Raw genomic sequence first — 25,608 nt, 5'->3', positions numbered from 1 at the left:
GGTAATGAGCAATTGAGAGCTGTTGATAGTATAGTATAAACAATGCGAGAAACGCCTCTCTCTAAAGAAGGGTAGTTTTTCAGAAAAAAACTCGGATAATAAAAACTTCAGCTGAAGCCTTTTATTGTGCACCTGAAAGCATACAAACTAAAGCAACAAGGGTGTTTTTCTAGCATTATTCTTTTGCAAATTCGATGACCAATTGTGCCCAAATTTTCACAGGTTTATTATTTGATGCATATCTTGGGACACAACAAGTGAATAATTAAACTGGTCTTTTACAAATTCCAACTGTCATAATTAGGTCGTTTGTAACAAATAATTTGCTTTAAATGAAATCATGCAAAATAACCATTGTCTCCTGACGATGACTAGAGCAAGCTAGTCGAAACGTTGAGACCAATTCAGAACTGACTCCGCGGCAGTACAGTTATTACGATCCTATAAGCTAAAGTAGTAGTCCAGTCTAATTTCTATACCATCCGCCCTGGTAATAGTTATAAAAACAGAACAGTTCTTTTCAGAACTGAGAAGTCTCCCGAACCTCCGATTATCTACTCCACGGCAGTAGAATAAGCAAGACAGTTCCCTAAGAACAACTCTACCTGGCAAGTAGATACACACATGGTGTTACCGCAAACCAAATATACATTGATACCCCACCATGCAATGACTCAAGTCCTATATACAAAATAACCATATTAAAACATTCTTCTTGTTAGTACGAAAGAAATAACACGTGTAATTACTAATTGCATCCTCCAACAATTCACATTTCAGTTATTTATGAAGATATCATCTCGTTTGATTATAGGAAATATGTATATTCTGTGAAACCTCTACATATATTAAGTTAAAACCGCCAACAAATGTACACACCGTGTCGAACTAAAAATCTATCCAATAAACTTTAAAAGTTTTTTAGATAAAAGTTTGTACATCATAAACCCGTTCACCGAGAAAGACACTTTTACACTCACACAAGTATTTATAACAGAGCTTGGTGTACAACAAAGGCATTATATCTCGTAATATTTATACGATGTTTTTTTAAACTATAACTTAACAAAGCATACTTCGTGAATATCAACCGAAATGGTCATTTCCTTCGTTTTAATCCTTGTGTTTCTTTGATTATACTAAGGCCCGTTCACACAGGCCCCGATAACGAGAACGAAAACGAGATCGATAAAAACCGCACAGCCTCGATGGGTTGAATTTCTCCACACAGAATACGCCCACGCTTATTCAACCAATCGAGGGCGTCGGGTTTTTTTTTTTTTCGTTCTCGTTTTCGTCTCGTTATCGGGGCCTGTGTGACCGGGCCTAAAGCCGTGTCCGAATTGACGGCTACTAGTACAGCTACGGCTATAGATGTCCATACAAAGCGTGTCAATTCCCTAATCACTACTCATGTCGTTGGCTATTAAGTTCCACCAACTTATAGTAACTAATAACATTAACTATACAATTTAACACATTGAACTTCGTTCATTCACTGAAAGACGCGACAATTTTAATTTTCACATTTAAAAAAGTGTTTTAGTGGTTTTAAACCTACACTAAAAGGCACATGATGGCAAAGTTTCCAGAAAAAAACATATTAATCCCACCACCATTCATAATTATATTTACAAATCAAAACCAATCACACACTTTATTGTCATGCGTATGATCTCTGGCAATCTTATAAAGCCATACAGATTTATTGTTACCAGTTAAGGTTGCCAGCCCAAAATACCACACCACAATGTGTGACTGGTATTCTGCTCAGTTTTTTGTTCTTGGCAGCAAGTTGTTAAACAACATGTTTGGCTTAGCCAGCTCTTCGATACTGGGCCCTACAGCAAAACGACTATTAATTCGCACACAACATTGCGTATCAATTCAAGGCACTTGATGGAATGATTTTCTCTGCTCTGTGGCAGAAAATGGATTTAGACAAAAGGTCATTGCCATGGTAATAAACTGGGTTTGCCTGGATAAAAGTCAATTAAAAAAAAGTTTCTGAGTTTCTCGTAGTTGAATGCATCTACACAGTACACATTCAACCCTGTATGATCACATAATGATAACATAGCCCCTTTCACACTACTCTATTCCCCAGGGTTGCCCCCTGAGAATAACGGTCAGCCTTTTCATACTTTGATCGCTTTCCCCCGGTCTGCCCCGGCAAAAGGGCATACCCTGGGGAAACCCCCGGGGTCAAGGCCGGTTTATAGTCGGTCGCGCGATGGTCGCCCGATGGAAATCTTGCGCGCAATCCTAAGACTGAGGCCTGAAAACTGTGTCTTTTTATGATCGCGCGTCAAGATTTCCATCGCGCGACCATCGCGCGACCGACTATAAACCGGCCTTTATTCTCAAAACGTGTAGCAGTATGTGGTGAATGCATCTACATTTACACAGCACTAGAACCCACCATTAAAGCTAAATTTTCACTGACGACTTCGCGAGCATCATCCACATTACACATGCTATGCTGGACTTCCAGGCACTTCATGCAGTACATGCCCCTGTCTGTCTGCGAATTGACAATCTTAATGACAAAGTCTTTGGCCTCGTTGGACTGGGCAAGGCCCTCCATCATAGGATGTATACTATCATCCACAACGTCATTTGCTGTAAGTGTCTCGTCATAAAGAAGTCCGAGGGATCGGTGACCCTTAAAGTCCTTACACTCTTTTCCTGTCAACCCTAATGCAGTACCGATGATCTCGGTTATGTCTCGCTCAGGTGAAGATTTCAGCTCCGGTTTGAGGGATCTTCTTAGAGGCAAATTCCCAAATATGTCTTCAAGTGTGGTTGAACATGCATCATTTAGGGTGACATTGACAAATTCTAAAAAGAACAGAAGTATTCACATATAAAGTTTCTTTAAGAGGGAACGTGAACAAAAAGGGATGTTGTGCAGTGCTGTTGACTGTACTGCAATGTTTCTAACTGTTTGTAACTATACTCTGGCCGCATATGGCAGAAATGTCCGGAGTGGGAATGTCTTGGCCGAGTGGTTAAGAGCACCGAATTCAAACTCTGGTGTTTCTAATCAGCAGACAGTGGCTTGAATCCCAGCCATGACACTTGTGTCCTAAAGGACGAGACATTAAACCATTGCTTCGTCCGTCGGATGGGACGTAAAGCCGTTGGTCCCTTGTGTTGTGTAACGCATGTAATAGAACCCAGTGCACTTATCGAAAACCCTAATAAGGTGCTACATAATTGGGTCTAAGAATTCATCACTTCAATAACCTATCTTTCTTAAAGTTTGTATATACTCGGCGCCTTGGGTACCTCGTCGGTAGATACGTTCGCTATTATAAGACTTCGATATTATTAATATTATTATTATGAAAATGCAGTACATAATACAAGCGGGCAACACCAACAGTTGAAAAGGACACTATGCTATATTACTTATCTTGATTCAACTGAAGTTTGTCAAACGGGGGGGGGGGGGATAGAAAAACGGTATTTCCTTTTTATAGGGCAAAAACAACACAGAGTTCGTTTTTAAAAATCACACATCCCTATACATTGGTGGTCTGTCTTTGTGTCTTACCTTCAGTGTTGATTAAACCCTCTGCGATGCACTCAAACTCCCCTCTTGTAGTAACTCTACCAGCCTTCACTGTATACATCTGGTGTGGGATCAGAACACCTTTTAGTTGATACTCATCCAATCCATCTGTGTTTATCCAATTTTGGAGAGGATAACGAGGGTTTGAAAAACATGAACAAAGTTGCAGAGCATTGCAGTTGAGACTCTGTAAACCTTTCACGGTGGCTGTTTTACTTTGACGATCTAACTGAATCTGCAATTGTTTATCTATTGGAAATGGCAAACACAAACAAAATCAAACAAACATTAGTGCTTTAACTAATGAAAATGGCAAATTCAAACAAACATTAGGTCAATCAAAGTACCGGAAAGGCAGTGCATGCATTGCAAATGAAATTTTTTCGAACAATTATTTCCCAAAACTTTGTAACTAAGTAAAAGATATCTGTTAGGACACCAGCAGTGCACTTCATACACAAAATCAACCCACATTAGAAGCACATCAACTCAGTAATTGGCAAACAAATGAACGCCAAATTTAAGTACCCATTTTGCTGTATACATTATATATACTAAGCGCCTTGAGTACCTTGTTGGTAGATACGTGCGCTATATATATACAAGACTGCGATATTGTTATTTTTATTGTTATTTACTCCTTGGTGATGAGTAGCAAGTAAAGTTACATGGTATTTGTGGGTGATTTAACCCTATAGTGGCGTGTAATATCCTAGTTGTCTAACACACCAGACTGAAATTCTGCAGATGTTCTGATCAGCAGAGTGTGAATTCGAGTCCCTGTGGTGCTTTTTCTTATCTCTATTACATTGTCCAAATCTCAAATGGAACCATCAATTTGCTTCCAAAGTTTACTCCATGATGTAACCCCCCCCCCCCCCCCCCCCCCCCCAGGCCTGGAGAGGCCCTCTTGCGATAGAGCACTTTTAGGGAATACTTACATTTCCTGACGGATATTTTAGTCTCCTCTGTAGAGTTGATCCAAAGCTTTTTCCAGCATTTTACCTTTCTGCACAGTTTGTATGAAAGATAAAATGATACCAGCGCCAGACTAATACTACCTACAACTAAAACCTTGACGTAAACATCTGAAAATCCTTCAAGAGAAACAGACAAAATAAGCAATTAAAATTTGAAGGTTCTGTGAAATAAAATTGAAAAGGTTTATACTAAAACTGTTAAAAGACAGGGCCTTCATTATTTGTAAAGCTATTCTTTCAGAGGTGTAAATTGACATCGGTGATAAAGAATATTAATTTTGGTTTTACCCCTACACCGATGTGTGTTAGCACTGTATACTCAGCGTTAACGTCCGTCGATATATCGAAAATACTCAAAAACTCGATATTTTTTTGACATCGAAATCGCCGATATCACTTTTATAATCATATCGTAATATCGGATTTTCGATATATCGAAAATAATTTCGATGTTTTGAAAATTTCGATGTTCCTAAATGATATCGAAAATACCAAAAGAGTGTCCGATTATTTAAAAGAAATCTGTGTTTGAGTATTAGAAAAGCCGTCGTCGTTATGTAGTTTCATCATTTTGAGTTGCCCTATTAAATAAAATACGTTTTACAACCAAGTATGTCTGCTTGTTCTTTGTGTTTTCGCCATCAGCCGCCGGCCCGCCGCAGAAGTTCACGACCCCGCGGCGAGCGCTCGGTAAAACCTCAAAAGAAACCGCCGCTGCTGCCCCATCGGCTGTTTAAGATGCAACTTCCCATTGCGCATGTGATCAAAATCAATGCGTCTTCACCCCGCAAAAACTTCCCCGAATCAACAAGACAAAAGAAAACAAGGAAGAAAACAATCTTACGTTATATAGTAAAATAATCTTTCTAACAATCCAAGGTTTCGTAGTCAAATAAAGCCTACACGTTGTGTTGTTTTCGGTAAACAAGCTAACATTTCCGAGGAACTTTATGCTTCGCAGCACAGACCACGCTGTCGGCGGCTATTGCGTGCGTACCAGCGAAGACTATGCTTTTGTACGGTTTAAGTGTGCACACCAGCGTGTATGGTTATTGCAATTCGGGGGGAAAACCCGTTTGCCCAAGCATGCACAGACACGTGCAGTCTTTGGTCAAGGCGGTAACGCGTGATGCACTGCGTTATTTCGACAGTAGAGGGCGTTCTAGCATTCAATGTTTCTTGCCTTTGTTATAGAATGCAAAGTAAAAAGACTACGAGCCTTTATTGGAGACTATGTGACTGCATGCGGAGTGGTAGGTCTGTGTTTTGCGGGACTTTCTAGTGATTTTTTTTCGATGATTATCTCAACCATTTTCAACCGTAAAGGTAGTCCGGGCGCCTGTCGGACAACTTGATTGACACTTCTACGTCAATGCATCGGCAACTGACACCTTAATGTCGGCGAGTCACGCAACTCACAAAGGCTCTGTGTCATTTTGAGACGGCCAATCATGGCCAATCACGAATCGAGAATTGTGGTGAGCGTTCACCAAATGGCCAAGCCAGCGGTAGCGGCGATCATACTTTGTTGTAAAACCAGAAATAATCGGGGCGGGACTACGCAATTTGAAATTGTTTGAACTACAAACAAGTTCGGGGGATCAGACAAAAACAGGTTGAAATGTAACCCTATTAAACACGGCCGTATCATACATAAAATAAGATAGCGCCCTCTTGCGGATGACTTTTGTCATTTAAACCCCGCCTCTTTTGCGTGGCGCAATGTGCCCATCACGGAAGTAACGGCCTAATTTGCATACAAGATAAACAAGCGGCACCCCTGATTAGTTTAGGTTAATTATTCAAACAATTTTTTTAAGTGGGCGTATCTATGACGCAGTGGTTTGTTTTCTTTATTTACTTGGGTCAAAGGTCAACTATTTTTTAATCTTGGGCCAAGTTTAGACATGCTGTTTTCTCCAAACGTTTCGAACGTACTCGCCACAATGTCACAAAAAAACGGCAAATCAGACCAAAATATAACTTAACATTTTAGAAACGTGAGCCATTCACAGAAGGAGTGTGTATTTTGCAGAAGATCGTGGGTCTAAAAAGGTAAGGGCAGCTCGGTTTTTATCCTAATTTTAAGACAAAGTTTGACAATGTTTTTCAGTTTTTCGTTCGTTATACGGACGTGTACACACGTACAACACATGTACATACATTACGTTTTTCATAAACGTGTTTTGTGTATAGGCCACGCGTGGAACTATATGGAGACGGTCGGTCATGTACACACGTGTAAAGTGTACATGGTCGTGTGTGGCCTAATCATAATGAAAGCATGGCTGCTCTGTGATTCGAAATAGGAAGTAAACTAGTCAACTTGGGTGTACATATACATTGCAATAACAAATTAACAATCAACACTTTGACGAAGAGCAGAACATTAAGAATTAAGCACTTAGAAATAGAAGTTTAGAACGGAACAAGTTTATTTTATGTACATGTATTTCAATCCAGAAACCAGGGTGCTGTATTCCTATTTTTGTTTTGTTTTATCCTGAACTGAAGGGAGTTATAACACAGCACCCCAATTACTGTCTCTAGTTATTTTTGGCACTCTACTCCTGGTAAATTTTACAAATAATTATAACAAGCACTCAATATATACAGTCACTTATCAGTCAGGCCTAATTTAACTATGCTAACTTTTGTTGACAAACTTTGAGTTGGAGATTCAAAGTTGGAAAGACTGTAAAGCTACATTTGCAAGAACAGTAGATCTACGTATTGTCGTCAGATACACTTTTGTTTTGTTTATCCGACTTAATTTCTTACGCTATTTATGTTAATCATGTTACCCCCCTTCTATAAACATGTTAAAGTCAATATTTCAAAAAACACATTTTGTGACTGGTTACATTCAAAATTTTCTATTTGCATGTATACGTAGATTAAATCAATATTGTTATCAGAAACATTTATTCCTCCTTTGGTCTTTTTACAGCAGTGATCACCTGAGCCTGGATTTCTGGTGTGGTGCTAACATGATGACGCCTCATGATGGTGAGAAGACGCTGCAGATTATCTTTCATACCATGAACAACACGACCTGTTCTATTGAACTCAGTGTGGACGAGCTCGCCACCCTGCTCGTTCATTAGTCCAAACCCTACACCAAATCTCCGAAGCTGCTCCACTGCATGGCGTTCCAGGAGGTGCATCTTGGGGGTAATTGAATGACCTGGAAACATCCTTCGGTATGAAGACATGAAGTCAGTGATACAGGCGTCTGAAATGTAATTACGTAAGACATATTAAATAAAGCTGTGGCATCAGAGGATCTATAAAATTAAGAAAATAATAAAAATTAAAAGTAATTTCCCCACATGATTTTATTACATACCAATTTGATTTAAGTCTTCTGTTGACACAGCTTTGGCATGATTAATGGCAAAGTGTACATCGGCGAACTTCATGAATATTTCCATGAAGGTTTCACCAATTGATGAAGCCTCGCGTATTAGGTCGGTGTATCTGACAACTGGGATGGTGTCACATATCATATCTTTCATCACATTCTTTGGCGTGGCTGTAAGGTCTTTGATGACTTCTATCTAAATTAAAATGAATAAAAACACTCAAAATGTGTAAGTTTGTTTATAAATAGGCATATTTGGAACAATAAAATACAACTAAATTGAATGTGAATGTACCCTGCAACACTTCTGTACGTGGTTGCCCACAAAGGCCTTCCCATGATACGCCTGTCTTTCTACTCTGTGTCTCTTTAGGGTGTCATCAAGACCACTGGCGATGGGTCCGGTGCCAAATGGCAGATCTGCAACATTCTGCGTGTGTTCCTGTCAAACAACAATATGACGTACAATATAGGTAAGTAGTTGGGTAATTTGATGTTGAAAAAAAAACCTGCAGCTGAAATTAAATTTCAAATAGTCTTAAAGGAAAAATGTTTGAATTACCATTTCCTCTAGTTCACATCGGATCTTAAAGGCCTTGTTAGCAATTCCTTCGAATGCTTTCCCCGCATTTTTTTGGTCTTGAAAAAATTGCAATGGTAGCTCCTCTTCAAGTTGTTCTAGCTCTTTTTGTTTTTGGGTCATGACACTGTCGATCTTCTGTTGCCTTTCAAACTCATTGGAGATCTGCTGTTCAAAGTTGGTTGCACTGTTGTCGTCGTCCTCATCAGCAAACTCCACAGACCACTTATACAATTTAAGGTCAATGTTGTGACAGCTGCTTTCGAACATATCAAACAACTTTTTGTAGATGCCGAGGGATATGTGGAGACTAGGAATCACCACCTGTACAAGAAATTACAAAAACATTTGTAATTAATGTTGAAACACAAAAAGTTACACCAAATGTAAACCCACATGTATCAATAACTTACTTGATCAATCTCAACAGGAATCATTGCCTTTGCTATGACACTGTTTGATACGTCTTTTGCCCGAACCTTGCGACAGCCATCTTCCTGGTATGCTTTGTAACTTTCTGCAAGTGATGCAAGGCTTCTGTACTGAACACTTTGATCTTGTTCTTCCAATGGAGCCTGCATGTCAGCCTTTGAGGTGTGACAATATAAGCAGCAATAACGGGCTGTCAAACAAACAATATATTAAAATAAGCAAGCAGATTGTAATTTGCATCGTAGTATTACAGAAGGAATGTAAGAAAACAAAATTGAAAGGTTTATTTACCATTGCAGCTGCAGATGCCATAAATCTTGGTGAGAAGTTCGTAGTCTCCAAAGACGAATGTGCGGATTATCTTCTCTCTAAATTCAACATGTTGAAAAGACAGATTTGTGTGTTAGTTATCCAAATATATTAATCATTAAGAAAACATTGAAAACCCAATTCAGTTTTATTTTTAATATACCTTTTCAAATCCCCCCCCCGTAATTTTAGATGGTGAATTTGAGATGCGTACTACTGTTATGGTTTACATTACCTCCAAGTCTGACGTTGAAGTGATGACAGCTGCTCAAGGATCGGAATGAGACACTGTAAGTTAGCAGTCGAATCTGGAGCTTCAAAACAAGCGAATACCACAGTGTTTTGAAGAGAATTGGGGCGGTGGGTGTTGGCGATTTGGAAGGCGAGTTTAAAGGAGGTTCCTCCTTTATCCCCACCTACCTTAATCCATATCTCGTTCTCGGGAATAACGCCGTTATGCCAAGTCAGGGATCCTTTCCTACACAAGCAGACACAAACAAATTAATTTTGTTATAACCACAAAGATTTTAAATTTTCATGCGATTGGTTAAAACTTGATGATGTTTTTGTTTTATTTTATTAGAATGCACTTACGATTGATGTCGTTCAAGATAATCAAGGATCATCGCAGGGAGATCCTTCACAAACACAAAGGGGACATCTACAGTGACTTTTCCATTTACCCCAGTAGCCTTGTTGGATGGAAGGAGCATGGGCTGAAGACAACCGTGTAAGTTGTCTTTCAAGAGACTGCTCTGTCGTTTCCGCATCTGTCGCTCTGATGTCACTGTCACTCCAAGTGTACCAAGATATCTGCAAAGGCATCAGTACAAATCTTGAAAGATTATCTTTTTAGAACTGTTGAACTATTTACAAGCAATGGTAATTTCTGAATTGCTTTATTTGATGCATACAATTAGGAAAAAAATTCAATTATTGAAAAGGATATGTCATCTACCTTCGCATTTTGCGGATCTGCTCCCAGGCAAGCTGGCAATCTCTCATCATTGCTAAAGCACGATCAGGTGTAAAGCTTTTGTTGTCAGATGGCTGATTTGTGGACACGTGATTGTTGGTAGTGGTCTCTGCACTTTTACGTTTAAGTTGAACACAAGCGGACTGGAAAAAGGATAACAATGATTTATTAATGATTTACTTTTAGTTACTGACATTTAAAATCAAACTTGAACACAGTATGAACATACTTTTTGAATGTACTTACCCTACCAGGGGTTTTCAGCTTTGCAGTTCCATGAACCTTCAGCTTGTGCCATGTCCACCTGTCTGCTGCAGCTTCAATTTGGGGTGGAATTGGAGTCCCTCTTACATGCTGTGAAGCAACTTTTTCCAGAAGTTTGGCTGCCTTTATGATTTCTGACTCCTCAGATGAGGGTGGAGGTTCACTGGGTGCATAACACAACTTGCAATGGCAGTCGGCTTTTTTTGAGGGGCATTCATGCGATAGCATTTTCTCTAATTTCCCTAAAGAGCCACATTTTGAGCAAGCTGTTGTCAATGTGCTCAATTGAAAGCGTAGAACTCTTGGGCATGGTGATACATTTGTGAAGTGTACTGGCTGCCTACACACTGGACATGGTACCTCAGGGCTGTTGTTGTACTTAAACCAGGAGGATAGGCAAATGGCACAAAAATTATGCTCACAGAGTGTTTGGATGGCTGGACTGCTCAATATGCATTGACAAATGGGGCATATGAAAATGTTTTGCTCCTCGGAAGATTTGCCACAAATTTCAAGCAAAGGGCTTACAGAAGTGCAGTTGTCCTTTTCTATTCCAAACAGATCATGTGTTGGTAAAGTACACTTGTTGGAATTAACAATTACAGATTGACCGGGTCGCTCTCTGTTCGGTTGATGACCCCCAACAGTTTGCCTAGAAAACTGCTCACAGATATCACATTCACCAGTCCTAGGATGCTTTGTCCACTTTAGTCTTGGTAAACGTAATGCATTTTCATGGTCAGGACTACTATCTAATCTGTCGCCCTGTGATGCATAGCGTAGAGATCGTGAACATTTATAGCAGACTGATCCAGGGTGAACCTCCGGGTTATCTTCCCATGTACTTAAATTAAAAACAGCATACGCTTCTTTTCTGTACTTCGAACAGTCAACGGGTTTTGTATTACTCTTACCAGCTTGTTTTTGTTTTGCAGTTTCTAGCCTTCTTGCACATATACGGCACAATTTTGCCAAAACTGCCTGGTGGTGCTCCATAATTTCTTGAAAAGTTCCATTGTATTGTAAGAAGTAATTAAAATAAAACAAAATAAAATTTGCTGAACCAAAACTGTGCCAAATGTAACTTTTATTCCTTACAGTGTCTCGACTGAATTGTATTCAATGCTAATGATGATGAGAATACCTAACGATGGTGCGCCGCTTACGTTAGAGATTGTTTTCTTAAATTTTAAAGTTTTAACACAATTGAACTTGGCGCCATTGCTAATGTGGCTATCTACGCAAATTAATCAAATGCACACATTTTGTATTTGCGCACTACGTTAGAACGCAGAAACCTACTGCGCAAAACAGGTCGGTGCGCACACATTCATTATTTGCGCAAATTTTTTACTTTGCGCAAACCACGTGAACAGACGTAAACTTTTGTCCCTATTTTCTCCTTGAAGTATTGCTTAACGTCTCTGTAAACTATAGTATGAACTTATTTCTCTAGTATTAACTAAATGTCCAGTCAGTTTAACTCTAATAAGATCAAAACCCACGTTATGCACAATTAAAGGACTTTGAATTCCCAAAAAGTGGTGTCCGGAAACTGGACATACCTGGGGGTATGTTGACGACGCGTGGGTTAGTTGTGTGAAGCCGCGTGGGAAAACACCGAACAGCTAAAACCTTGCTGAATCTGACGGCCACAACTCGATAAATTGAGCTGCCCTTAGTTTAAAAATCAAGATTTATGTAGACATTTGAGTAAATAATCCAAATTGTAGGTCGGTTTACAAATAAAAAGTTATTTTCTTTTATTTTACGCGAACTTTTGTCCGTCGGTTTTCGCCACGAATGTTTTAATTTTCCACACGATCGTGTTAAGAAACATCGTTTTTTAATATATTTCTCACTGAAATAGTGTTTCTAATACATGAAATGTATGACCTTTTAAAACATATTTAACAACTCACAACTTAAATTCGTAAGGGGATTTGTCTTTTATTATAAAACACATGTTTAATTCAATGTTTTGATTCCCTAGTTACGGACAATACGACGCCATCTTTGTCGTTCACATTAATACACATTATTGGAGTAACGAATCTCTAACAAATATTTTGGTGCACTTTATTGACACTGCGTCAATGGAATTGGGACGGCCGTGTAAACTGTCAGTCTACGGTATATATATTTCTACCTCCATGAGTATACCAAGTGCTGTTTTTAGGATTCCATCTTGCGCGCGGGAAATACTCGATATATCGAGTATACTCGATATTAAATTTTCGATATATCGGTTATGGGAAAAAACCGACATCGACGGACGTTACTCAGCGTTTACCCAAGCTCTGTGAAAACAAATCACAGGCATGTTACTCTGGTGGGATTCAAACCCACGATTTTTGCTATTCTAAAGCAGCGTCATACCAACCAGACTTTCCTAGCTTTCCTTTAACATATTGCACGAACAAATGATTACAAATCTTCAAGTCACCTCAGACTAGAACCAAACAAAGTAATGGTATCCTGTAGAGTGGTATATTCTTTATCTTAGAATGGTATATTCTTTATTCTAGATTGGTATATTCTTTATCCTAGAATGGTATATTTATCCTAGAATGGTATATTCTTTAACCTAGATTGGTATATTCTTTAACCTAGATTGGTATATTCTTTGTCCTAGAATGGTATATTTATCCTAGAATGGTATATTTATCCTGGAATGGTATATTCTTTAACCTAGAATGGTATATTCTTTATCCTATAATGGTATATTCTTTATCATATAATGGTATATTCTTTATCATAGAATTGTATATTCTTTATCCTAGAATGGTCTATTATTCTTTATCTTAAAATGGTTTGTTCTTTATCCTAGAATGGTATATTCTTTATATTAAAATGGTATATTCTTCATCCTAGAATGGTATAATCTTTATCCTCAATGCAAATTTAACATCTATAAATGGTATCCTAGTTTGTGTGTTCTTCCCCTTATATTTAGGCTGTGATGACCACAATCCAACATAATGACTTTTCTTTTACAGGGGGGGGGGGTACAGTTGTTTTAGTTTTTAATTCACATCAGTTTGTCCTTACCTCCATTGGGTGTCAATGTAGTTACCACTTGAGATGTGCTGCTATGGGTTCTTCCCGAAGTCATTAAAATAGTATCTGCAAAAGCACATTAAGAGAAATGAAAATAAATATCATTTATTGGACTATATGCATTTTTATTTAACAAATTTTTGTTAGGAAAAAAAGGAAAATTTCCTGGAGGGGACTTGAACCTCCGACCTATGGCGCTATCTAGACCAATTGAGCTAATCAATGGTTCTGCTGGTGGTATCCTCATTACTAATCCTCATGTTGTCAGTGTCTCTGTCCCGGGCTTCCCAACAGTCAGAGGCCATTTATGTACAACCAGTAGCTGTCATATAGCCAGGGATCACCAATTGGTGTTGTACATTTGCTATTTTGTTTGTCTCTGTATTTATATTCGATTCTGTTGGCTTTGTGTTCCGTTTATGCAGTTGCACCCTGACTTGGGACTAGTCAAAATGACTCTTTAGGAAATGTTAAAAACTTAAAGGAACACGTTGCCTTGGATCGGACGAGTTGGTCAAAACAAAAGCGTTTGTAACCGTTTTTTATAAAATGCATATGGGTAGAAAGATGTTGTAAAAGTAGAATACAATGATCCACACAAGTTCGCCTCGAAATTGCGTGGTTTTCCTTCTACTGTGCGAACTAACATGGTCGGCCATTTATGGGAGTCAAAATTTTGACCCCCATAAATGGCCGACGTGTTAGTCGACGAGGTAAACGGAAAACCACGCAATTTCGAGGCATGTTTGTGTGGATCATTGTATTCTACTTTTACAACATCTTTCTACCCATATGCATTTTATAAAAAACGGTTACAAACGCTTTTCAAAGACCAACTCGACCGATCCAAGGCAACGTGTTCCTTTAAGGCTAGTTGTAGAAGTTAGGACCCAAACTTGAGATAAGACTACTCCAGCCCTGGTCAAGTGTATTGAAATCGGCCCCTTAGTCAGTGTTGGATGCACATTATTACTTCAATAACCACTCAAGCGAACCAACTGTCCTTTTGTTCACTGAGGCAAATGACATAGCAAGAAGGGATCCCTGTCGAAAACACACACCTTTATTATTTAAAACAACTGAACCGCTGAGTTATATTGTTAAACCCTGCAAAGCATATAATTCCAACCCCTTCCTTGTCTGGTCAAAATTTGTGCGTTTTGGCGGTTCGTTAAAAGCCAAAAGATATTTTTAAAAATCGTTAATTAAAAGATGCCTTTTGAAAGATGCTTAATATTGTTTACTGTAACAACGACCCGTGAGGCTATTTCTTAATTCCGGAAATCCCCATGCAAAGTAAGGAAGACCCAAAATAGGCCCCAAATCACCCAAGCTTGTATACCCCTACAACCGTGAAACTCCTATTGTCCCTCTTTTGTTTAAACTTGTTCGCAACAGCTCCTATTGGTTTTGTCCACAATTACCAACTGTGTACCTTTTATCGAACCGTGGACTCAATTTCCTTTTTTGTTATAGGTCCCCGGTTTGAATGTTTATACCTACTCAACCTCTCATAAATTGTGTTTGTTGTGTTAGGCCCACTTGTTATCACTGTGTTGTCATCAGTTACCAAATAATGTAGCTTACGGTCGATCCAGAATTTACTGTTCACACAATATTATTTTAAGAAAAAGGAGGTCAAAATGCTTTTAGTTTAAGCTATTACGCATATTTTATTTTTTTTTTGCCATATTTTAGTAATTGTATAGCTACAAAGATATTTTGTACAAACATTAACTGTTTTGTCAAAATTTGTATTTGTTTAAAGGAATTTTACAGAATTTGTAAAGAAGAAAAACTCGTCTTAGATCACAGATTTAAATAAAACGTACATGATCAATGATGATAATTATAGTAGAAAACATCCCTTTAAATACTTCTATCTAAAATGTCATATGATGAGAAATAACAACAACAAAATCCCGTTAGGAGTTTATCGCTTATAGTGAGCGTTTAATTTTTTGTTTTTAAAACCGAGGTCATGCAAAATGTGTAATCGATTTTTTAAAACTATTTTCTTGTGACCCAGACGGTGAGACGGCCGATCGATCTCAAACTTCTACAGGTTTGTCAGTTTATGTATATGGTGGATAACATAAAGTGCTAACACTGTCAGCAACTATTTTGCTGGCAAAAAAAAAAACACTTTTGTAAGATACGGGTACTTTTTCAAAATGTCCACAGATTTACATTAAACTTACAGGGTTTGAAGATAATGATAGTGGAAAGCTTCCCTTCAAATGTTACTAACTAAGGTTTTGTAGTTTTTGAGAAATGAGTAAAACAAGTCACAAAATAATTTTGGTCTCATGAGACCAGAACTATTTTAGCATATAAAATCCCCTTAACCAGTTATGATATTAAACCAAAACCATAGCATAACTGGTTAATACGTTTTTACATGCTAAAACTGAGACGAAAATTATTACTTTTACTCATTTCTCAAAAACTACAGCACCTCAGTAAGTAAAATTTCAAGGGAAGCTTTCTACTATCATAATCTTCAAACTGTGTAAGTTTAATGTAAATCTGTGGACATTGTGTTTTTTGTTATGAAAAAGTACATATACCCTTTAAAGACACTGGACACTATTGGTACTTGTCAAAGACCAGACTTCTCACTTGTATCTCAACATATGCATAAAATAACAAACCTATGAAAACTTGAGCTCAATTGGTTGTCGAAATTGCGAGATAACTTTATGAAAGAAAAAACACCCTTGTCACACGAAGTTGTGTGCTTTCAGATGCTTGATTTCGAGACCTCAAACATCTAATTCTAATTCTTGGAAAATTTCTTCTTTCTCGAAAACTACGTAACTTCAGAGGGGGCCGTTTACCGAAATGTTTTATACCATCAACCTCTCCCCACTACTCGTATACCGAGTAAGGTTTTATGCTTATAATTATGTTTTTTTTCTTTTTCTAATAGGCGAGAGAGTGCGAGAGAGTGCTTGTTCAATATATGCTTTACTGAACTTTTGAGTCGCATTTGTTTGTTTGTTTTGGAAAAACATCACCAATCCCGTTCAACTTACTTTTGACTCGCCTTGTATTAAAGAGCTGCTTGAACGAAAATGTCAAGTCGTAAACTTTGCTGAATTCCACTTAAAATGTTTTCGATGAATACTTAAAATGTTTTCGATGAATAAGGAAATCGAGTCATATGATTATAAATAGGTTTCAATTGTGTAAAAAAAACCAATCATTTAGTATGCCCTTATCCAGAGCTTTTCTGCGAGATTTGCGAAAAGCCCCGTTATACGTAATCACTCTCAAAACGTCATAAGTAGATAAAGCCGCTTTGTTGCAGCGCGGATGTATAACAAAGCAAACTCCCACAAATGACGTCAGCGGCATTGTCCTTTGACGCCCGCTCTCAACGGCAGAAGTATTTTTAGTTTTTCAAAAAACCTTTAGGTAGGGGCCTGATTTTTTAATCGATAATTACGAAAAGTTCAGAAGTGTACACATATCAAAATCACATTAAAATGGTGAACAAGTGCATTATAAACAAGTAAAAATACCATTTCTGTTGAAAACATTCCGCTCAGGTAGCTGTTAAGGTGGAAACATGCGCGGTTTCGTTCGCACTGAAAACATGTAATTGTCCGTACTGGAAATGGGTTAAAGGCACTGGACAAGTATTCTCACTTGGTGTATCTCAACATATGCATAAAATAACAAATGTGTGCAAATTTTGGCTCAATTGGTCATCAAATTTGCGAGATAGTACTGAAAGAAAATTCACCCCTGTTGCATTACTTTTCGTGCTTTCGGTTGCATTTCAGCCATGGTCTTTAAGAGAAATTACCTCTTCCTCAAAAACTACGTTACTTCAGAGGGAGCAATTTAGTATGCTAACAACCATTTTGAGAATACCAAAGAGTACAATACTTTAACATTCGTAGTGGTAACTAGTTATAACTTGCCGGTCTGGAAACAATTTTATACTTCATACGCGGAAACATGTTACAGTCCGTTGGAATACAGTTCGAGTTTGTAGTGGAAACGAGTTACAGTTCTTCTGGCCGTATGAAAAAAATGGTTATAGTTCGTAGTTTATATCATCATCACTGTACATGACCATATACAGTTCGTAGAGGACACCCATGTTGTAATTCTTTTAGTGAACTGGAAACCAGTATATCATTCGCCGTCGATGGAAACAATATTATTGTAGTTCGCAGTAGAAACAGGTTAAAGTTCGTGTTGAAATATAGGTACACTCATTCTTTCAGTGAACTGGAAACCTGTGTATCGTTCGCCGTCGATGGAAACCTTTGCTAGGGTATAGCAGTAGAAACGGGTTATCAGATTCAGCGGAAATAGGTAACGGTTCACGACTGAACAATATGCATTCTTGTTTTGTATGTTTAATACAGTTTGTAGTAAATACCCTAATTCCTGTTCCTATTGAACGCACTTAAAAAGTTACACAAGATTTTCAAAGTTGTGGTTTAAAGACTGTACCTACAGTTCGTAGTGCACACAGTCTCCATCGGATACAAGGAGCCTGGCTCTGTGGGTATCTTCACTCAGTTCACACTGATTTCCTCTCAAGTTGAAAGACTTGCATCGTTGGTCTTTGTGACAAGCCAGACAGCACTGCAACTTCCCCCGTACGGTGAGGGTCTTAAAGGTGTGGTCAGACAAACAACGATCGATAGCGACAACAGAGCAACTTACGGAGTCGGTTATTACGGGAACTGGACGTTCGCACATGACATGCTTTTCAGTGTTGACACATGGAAATGACCCCCAGTTAGGAAAGTTTGTACTGAAGACAGAACATAGACTATCTGGGGAAGGACTGTTCCACCAGTCAGAGCGGTAACGAATGTCTGAGGTGTCTCCGATACAATCCCAAACCCCATCTCCGTCTTCGTCCGTACAACCAATCCAAACACCGGTAGAGAGTGCCAAACCCGAGTTAGTAAAATCCCACATAAAATCATATTCTTCTTTTGAGTTAGGCGTGGCAAGATGTGCATCAAGTTCGTTGCAGATTTCAACGGCATCTTTCCATGTACGCATTAGGTTTAATAAGCTCTTGTAGCAAGACCCTTTCCATTGCTGCCATTCTTCAGGACAGGCTCCGTAACTCACGGCATTCGTGCCCGGCAGAACCAGCAACACGACTAGGGACAAGGAGCCAAATACTACAGCGTGATACCCCATGATAATCACACAAAAGATAGAGACAAAATTGAGTACATGCAAACTTTTTACAGCTTGATTCTGACTCTGACAAAAACACCGTGTGTTGTTTCGATAACGCAGTGCAAACTGAAGTCAGCTATACCTGTGTATTCCCGCTGGCAAAAAAAAAACCACACCCCCAAAACACGGCTTCATTCTAGCTTCAGAAACGAACAGGAAATGACGCAGTGTGTGGCGTCTTCCTCATTAAACTGTTGCATCAGAAACTGGTAACTATGGGTGGTATCGCGCGAGCAAGTTATTAGAGAGAAAATAACGCCATATGTAATGCAACTGTGTTGATATCTCCGAACCGTTTGGTAAAAACATGGCGATCAAAAGATTGTGGTGTTTAATGTACGTATATTCCAGCTGTTTTAAAACCTTACGTGCAACCACCCACCCACATAGCGATCGTGTTCGCGGGGTTCTGCTATTGTTGTTTTACTATTTCAATTCTCTTGTGGGGTCCATGTTGAACAAAGAAGTGTCATGTGTGGGTCTAGTGTTCAATTGTCTAAAATACCCCCACAAGAGCGCTGCTCCCGTAAGCACACACACACAACTTTATACGGATCAAGTTTGGATCCAGCAATTTCTCTTTATTAATTCCCTTTTATAAAATAATAATTATAATAATTTGTTTTTAATATAGCGTCTTATATAAAAAAATCTCAAAACGCTGTACAGTATGTTACATATTATAAAAAGAGTAAGCAAAATACAGCAAAATTACATTGTACAATAAGAACGACAAAAACATACAATGACAAACACCAATACGAGACAATCAACAATAATATAACACTTAATGTAAAATTGTCAAAGGTAATGTCTTTTAAAAAGAAATGTTTTGAGATGGGTTTTAAAAATATCAAAGTTGGTGATAATCCTCAAATGAATGGGTAAGTTATTCCCAAAAATGGGAGCATAAATAGAAAAAGCCCGATTTGATAAAGAAAAAACATTATACAATGTGTGTTCTTTGATTCCTTAATAGGCTTTGGCCTGAAGTCTTTGATATTATGAGTGTGAGAATTTACATTTTACATTACGCTACGTTACTTCAGAGGGAGCCGTTTCTCGATGTTTGACAGCATCTTAAAGTGGTCGCACTTGCTTAGTTTTTTAAGTGTCAGTTTGGCATATTCTCACTCCTTTTGCCAGACCCAGAGGTTTTGTTTTGTTTTAATCTTTGTACACTATAATTCCCCTTTAAAGGCAATGGTCACTATTGGTCATTGTCAAAGACTAGCCTTCACAGTTGGTGTACCTTAACATATGCATATAATAACAAACCTGTGGAAATTTGAGTTCAATCGGTCGTCGAAGTTGCGAGATAATAATGAAAGAAAAAACACCACTGTCACACGAAGTTGTGTGCGTTCAGATGCTTGATTTCGAGACCTCAAATTCTAAATCTGAGGTCTAGAAATCAAATTCGTGGAAAACTACTTCTTTCTCAATAACTACTCCACTTAGAGGGAGCCGTTTCTCACAATGTTTTATACTACCAACCTCTCCCAATTACTCATTACCAAGTAAAGTTTTATGCTAATAAATATTTCAAGTAATTACCAATAGTTTCCACTGCCTTTAAAAGGAAAGGTTTAGCTGTTTTGTGTCTCAGTCTTGGTCTCAGATTCGACTATTGGGTCTCGACTACAACACTGTCAAGCACCCCCCCCCCAAAAAAAAAAAAAAAAAAAAAAACCACCAAAAAACACACCACATATTGGTTGGGGCTCATGAGTATCATAACACTCCTCCACGATTTCTTCGGTCCACACTTGACATCACTCGCTTGGATGTTCCCCGAGCAAACAGTTATAGGTCAAAAAGCTTCAGTGTAGCTGGGCCAATGAGTTAAAGGCAGTGGACACTATTGGTAATTACTCAAAATAATTGTTAGCATAAAACCATACTTGGTAACAAGTAACGGGGAGAGGCTGATGGTATAAAACATTGTGAGAAACGGCTCCCTCTGAAGTGAAACAGTTTTCGAGAAAGAGGTAATTTTCCTCGAATCTGATTTAGAATTTGCCCTCTCAAAATCAACAATCTAAAAGCGCACAACTTCGTGTGACAAGGGTGTTTTTTCTTTCCTTATTATCTCACAACTTTGATGACCAATTGAACTTAAATTTGCACAGGTTTTTGTTTGTATGCGTATGTTGAGATGAAAAGACTGGTCTTTGACAATTACCAATAGTTTCCACTCTCTTTAAAGGGTCTATGTAACTTTAGTAGGACAAAAAACGCAATGTCCACAGATTTACACTAAACTTACACAGTTTGAACATAATGATAGTAGAAAGCTTCCCTGAAAATACTACGTGCTGAGGTGCTGTAGTTTTGGGGAAATGAGTAAAACAATGTCATGAAAATAATTTTCGTCTCATGAGACGAAAATTATTTTAATCATTTACTAACAGATTTTCATGACATTGTCTTACTCATTTCTCAAAAACTACAGCACCTCAGTAAGTAAAATTTGAAGGGAAGCTTTCCACTATCATTATCTTCAAACCCTGTAAGTTTAATGTAAATCTATGGACATTTTGAAAAAGTACCCAAATCCTTTAAAGGGAAGGTTTAGCTGGTTTTGTGTCTCAGTCTTGGTCTCAGATTTGACTATTGGGTCTCGACTACAACACTGTCGAGCCAAAAAAAACCACCACCACATATTGGTTGGGGTTCACGAATGGTAGTATCATAACACTCCTCAACGATTTCTTCGGTCCACACTTGACATCACTCGCTTGGATGTTTCCCGAGCAAACAGTTGTAGGTCAAAAAGCTTTCAGTGTAGCTGGGCCAATGAGTTGAAACAATCTCCCTTCCGTCAAATGACATATTCCCTAATGTTAGGGAATCTGTTACTCTGTCTGCATTTCTGCAAGTCCTAAAGACTCGCCTTTTTTCCATGTTAATTTCTTTCTCTAGTGCGCTATGATCTTGATGGAATGGCACTCTTATAAATGTGAATTGTTATGTTATCATGTGGGTCACACTTACCTTTAGGACTGCTAGATGTAGCCTCGTACTCAGTGGTTGAAACAGGTTGAGGTTGTGTTGTTAGGGGTTTGGTTACTGGAGTCAATGATAAACAAAACGTAAAATTATGCATACCAGTACAATACTCACTCGATGAAAACACTTTGTTGGTTAAGGTTCTGAGGCTTTGTTTGAACGGCAATCAATATAGAAATTCAATTGCCAAAGCTTTTTTCAGCTTTGTCTCGTAAATATCCAACAAAAATATACAAAGTCCTGTTACAATTTTCCAGTCTAACTTTCCAGTCTAACAAGTAACTTGTCCTAACTTGAGACAAGACTAATCCTAACTATTTGTGAAATTGACCCAATAGGATTAATCCTATCTCGAGTTAGTAACCTCGAAAAGTAACATGTCCTAACTTAGGATTGGTTCAATGTGTCCCATTGTCTTGGGATATGGAATTTAACTCGTCCTAAGTTAGGAAGAGTTTGGTGAAGAGATCATTGACTGGTCCTTTCTCTTTGTTAAGAAAAGTCAAAAGTCATTGAAACCCTACCTTTTGGCTTCCGGAGCTTTTGACACAGCGTTTCATTTGCTCGTGGATTGCTCCCCAGTCCCATGGTGGAACTGCATATCTTGGGGCAGAACCCATTTCTATAACACGACCTGTAGACGTAGAGTATTCCTCTTTGATCCAAGTCATACGGATCCTCTGGGCAGTAAGAACATTGTACACACTGGCGACCTAGACAAAACTCTCTATAGGGAAGGTAAATGGGAAAAAAACTTATTGTAAAGAAAAAACTCCATAGGATTTGGGTACTTTTTGTGACACAAAACACAATTTCCACAGGTTTAGGACAACTTTCCGTATGGCGCCACCACTTTTCCACTAATTTTTACAAAAAGGGATATCTCATTGAGGTAAATCAGATACTATATTATGAAAAAGTGGTGGCACCATACGGTAATTTTTTTTCCAGACTTACACTAAACTTACACCGTTTGAAAAAAATTATAGTAGAAAGCTTACCTCAAAAAATTACTAGCCGAGGTGCTGTAGTTTTAAAGAAATGAGCAAAACAAAGTCACAGAAATCCATTTTACATGCTAAAATATTGAAGCCTTTAGAGACGAAATTTATTTGTGTTTTGTGTCCTACAAAAAGTACCCAGACCCTTTATCATTTATTAAACAACACTCGCTGAACCTTTAATCTTGGCCGAGCGGATAAGAGCATAGAACTCAAGCTCGGGTGTTTCTGTTCAGCAGAGTGTTGGTTCGAGTCCAGGTCGTGACACTTGTGTCCCTGAGCAAGACACTTTACTTTTATTGCTTCTCTTCACCCAAGGGTAAATTGGTACCTGTGAGGGCAGAGATGGTTCTTGCGATTGATTTAGCTTGTACATGTAGAGAGCATATTTGTTGCACATGCTGTATACTCCCCAAGGAGCTGACATGTTTTAAGGAATTAATGTTGCCAATTGCCTCCATGCCCCTGGTCATTGCCTTGGTGCCCTTGAAATGCGACAGTAGAAGTTTACAATTTTCTCATAGGGTGCCCTTTTTTTAAGGGGAAATCGCCCTGGTGCCCTTCCCTTTCAAAAACAAAGCATACAGGCCTGAGTACACAATCGACATGTACTTACCCACGTGAGAGGTTACACTGGAAATTGCATTGCTTCTCATCGGTGTCCATCATGCGTATCTCTGAACTACCCATTCTGAACACCATTACCAGGAACAGTCCTTTCAAGATGTCCTGTTGAAATAAAATAAAACGAATAAACGTGTCTATTATTAAACCTTGTGTAAATGTGTACAAATAATTAAACATTGTGGAACAAATTGCAAAACTTTATGGAAACTGCTCCACGTTTTGGATTTGGTTTGGCCCTCTCCTATGGCGAGGTATTCCAACCTTATATTAATGTTATATTATAAGTCCAAACACTGGAAATGATACACGAGAAGAGTTTATTGGTGGAAATGTGCAACATGCTAGCCAAACTGCCTGTAAAGTAGTACCAGACACCCCCCCCCTTCTTGGGGGAGGGGCAAGGGAAACACAAGATGGGTTTCAAAGTTGAAGTACCACTGTAGAAGGTTAATTGCTGTATATCCACAAAAGAGCACAATACGGAAAAGTTTCCGCATGGCGCCACCACTTTGACCATAAAGCCATTGGACACTTTTGGTACAGAATTGTTTTTTAAAGTTCACAGATTTACAAATAGTTTACAGGGTTTACAGAAGGTAATGGTGAAAGACTTCTCTTGAAATATTATTCCATGAAATGCTTTGCTTTTTGAGAAAACATTAAAACAATATTAATTCTTGATATCGAGAATTATGGATTTATTTTAAACACATGTCATGACACGGCGAAACGTGCGGAAAAAATGGTGGGTTTGATGACAGATTGAGCCTAAATTTTCACAGGTTTGTTATTTTTATTAATAAGTAGTGATACACGAAGTGTGGGCCTTGGACAATACTGTTTACCAATAGTGTCCAATGGCTTTAACGAGATATCCCTTTTTGTAAAAATTAGTGAAAATGTAGTGCCGCCATATGGAAACAAGGCATCAACATAGCTAACAGTAGTGAGATAGAAAGCTTGATAGATATAAAGATAGATAAAAGTACTAGCCTGGTAATACTAACATATAACCAAGTGCTGTTTGTTTCGACCTTGTGTATACATCATACATAAAATACGTGTTTTCATGGTCTAATTTACTACAAAACAATAAGTTGACACTAACTACAGTACACCGAAAGATAATTATTGTTGACTTTATTTAAGAGACAATGAACTTGGACACGTTGGACGTGTGTCTCACACCAAACACTCAAGTCTCAACAGTACCCTCTCACTCAGAAAAGAACAACCATTGGGGTTTTGGATAATCATAGAGGAAGGACAGAGAAGGGAGAAGTTTCATAATGTTTTCTTTACCTTTTTCTATACTCTAATTGTTCTAATAATAGTTATAATACTCTTTGATAACTTTCCGTATGGCGCCACCACTTGTTCACTAATTTTTACAAAAAGGGATATATCAATCAGGTAAATTTTACTATATTATTTCATCTCGAATGAAAAAGTGGTGTCGCCATACGGAAACTTTTCCCGCGCGGTTTATAATACCGTACTACTACTACTACACGAGGCACTAGGCATTCAATCAGTCAAAAAGGGGTAATTCCCCCCAAAAAATAGTTGGTCGTTCTCCTTGCTCAATGGGTCTTACCATGGTCTTATTGTCAACCTCAGCATGTCTGGACCCTCCACAGCATGGGCTGGAACGCCTTCGAGGTGGTGACACTCTCTTACTTAGTACATGTTGAGAATCAGTCAAACAAATCCGGATGAAACGAGAGTCGATCGAGGAGAGTAAACAACCCAGTTATTTTGCTTTCATTTCCGGGAGTGTAGTTGTGTGGCGCCCTCTGTCGTTGATTATTGATTTCCCATTATTGAAGACTTTGTGTCATTAATGATGGCCTCGAGGGGTCATCGTAAATTGGATTATCAGCGTAAGCGATGGTGATTTCATTATCACACTAACTTCGTGGCACTCCCGTGAAAACATTATTAAGCTCATTGTGTTAGTTATCCATTGTTTGCACTTTGGTTGTTGGTCGTTGCAATTTGGGTGAATAGTACCAAACCCCGAAAATGGCCCCATTTGGCTTACTAGTCACTATGGCCAAGATGGAGTTAGACTTTACTTATTCTGTGTGGAAGTTTTCTATAGTTACAAAATGCAATATTATTAAAAAATCGCATATTATTATTGAAAAGAATAAAGAAGATGAGTTGTCAGCTAGTAAACGGTTTGATTTGATTACAGTGG

The 25,608-nt window shown here is 38.4% G+C and overlaps 3 protein-coding genes and 1 long non-coding RNA gene across 4 annotated transcripts; 1 reads left to right on the top strand and 3 right to left on the bottom strand.

Annotated features, from left to right (window-relative positions):
• Positions 1-1,102: 1,102 nt before the first annotated feature.
• On the bottom strand, positions 1,103-25,178 carry LOC139936412 (uncharacterized). The gene is made up of 8 exons (XM_071931234.1): positions 25,003-25,178; positions 23,395-23,507; positions 22,302-22,504; positions 21,763-21,837; positions 13,534-13,608; positions 4,519-4,674; positions 3,560-3,826; positions 1,103-2,841 (listed from the first exon to the last, which is right to left on the bottom strand). The coding sequence occupies exons 1-8, from the start codon at positions 25,003-25,005 to the stop codon at positions 2,402-2,404; spliced, it is 1,332 nt and encodes a 443-aa protein (XP_071787335.1). The 5' UTR covers positions 25,006-25,178; the 3' UTR covers positions 1,103-2,401.
• LOC139936599 (uncharacterized) lies at positions 6,909-9,290 on the bottom strand. The gene is made up of 6 exons (XM_071931440.1): positions 9,225-9,290; positions 8,915-9,123; positions 8,484-8,825; positions 8,217-8,363; positions 7,907-8,117; positions 6,909-7,792 (listed from the first exon to the last, which is right to left on the bottom strand). Exons 2-6 carry the CDS (start codon positions 9,080-9,082, stop codon positions 7,482-7,484), a joined length of 1,179 nt encoding a protein of 392 aa, XP_071787541.1. The 5' UTR covers positions 9,083-9,123; positions 9,225-9,290; the 3' UTR covers positions 6,909-7,481.
• Positions 7,663-9,976, top strand: LOC139936601 (uncharacterized). The gene is made up of 4 exons (XR_011785983.1): positions 7,663-7,799; positions 8,295-8,394; positions 9,435-9,532; positions 9,826-9,976. It is a non-coding gene; the product is annotated as an uncharacterized lncRNA (long non-coding RNA).
• On the bottom strand, positions 10,012-11,869 carry LOC139936600 (V(D)J recombination-activating protein 1-like). Its single transcript, XM_071931442.1, has 2 exons — positions 10,465-11,869; positions 10,012-10,361 (listed from the first exon to the last, which is right to left on the bottom strand). The coding sequence occupies exons 1-2, from the start codon at positions 11,476-11,478 to the stop codon at positions 10,197-10,199; spliced, it is 1,179 nt and encodes a 392-aa protein (XP_071787543.1). The 5' UTR covers positions 11,479-11,869; the 3' UTR covers positions 10,012-10,196.
• Positions 25,179-25,608: the final 430 nt, after the last annotated feature.

This window comes from Asterias amurensis, chromosome 4, assembly GCF_032118995.1.
Source record: "Asterias amurensis chromosome 4, ASM3211899v1".
Taxonomy (NCBI): Eukaryota; Metazoa; Echinodermata; class Asteroidea; order Forcipulatida; family Asteriidae; genus Asterias; species Asterias amurensis.
Note: the sequence above shows the minus strand (reverse complement) of the source record. Positions and strands in the feature narration are given on the sequence as shown.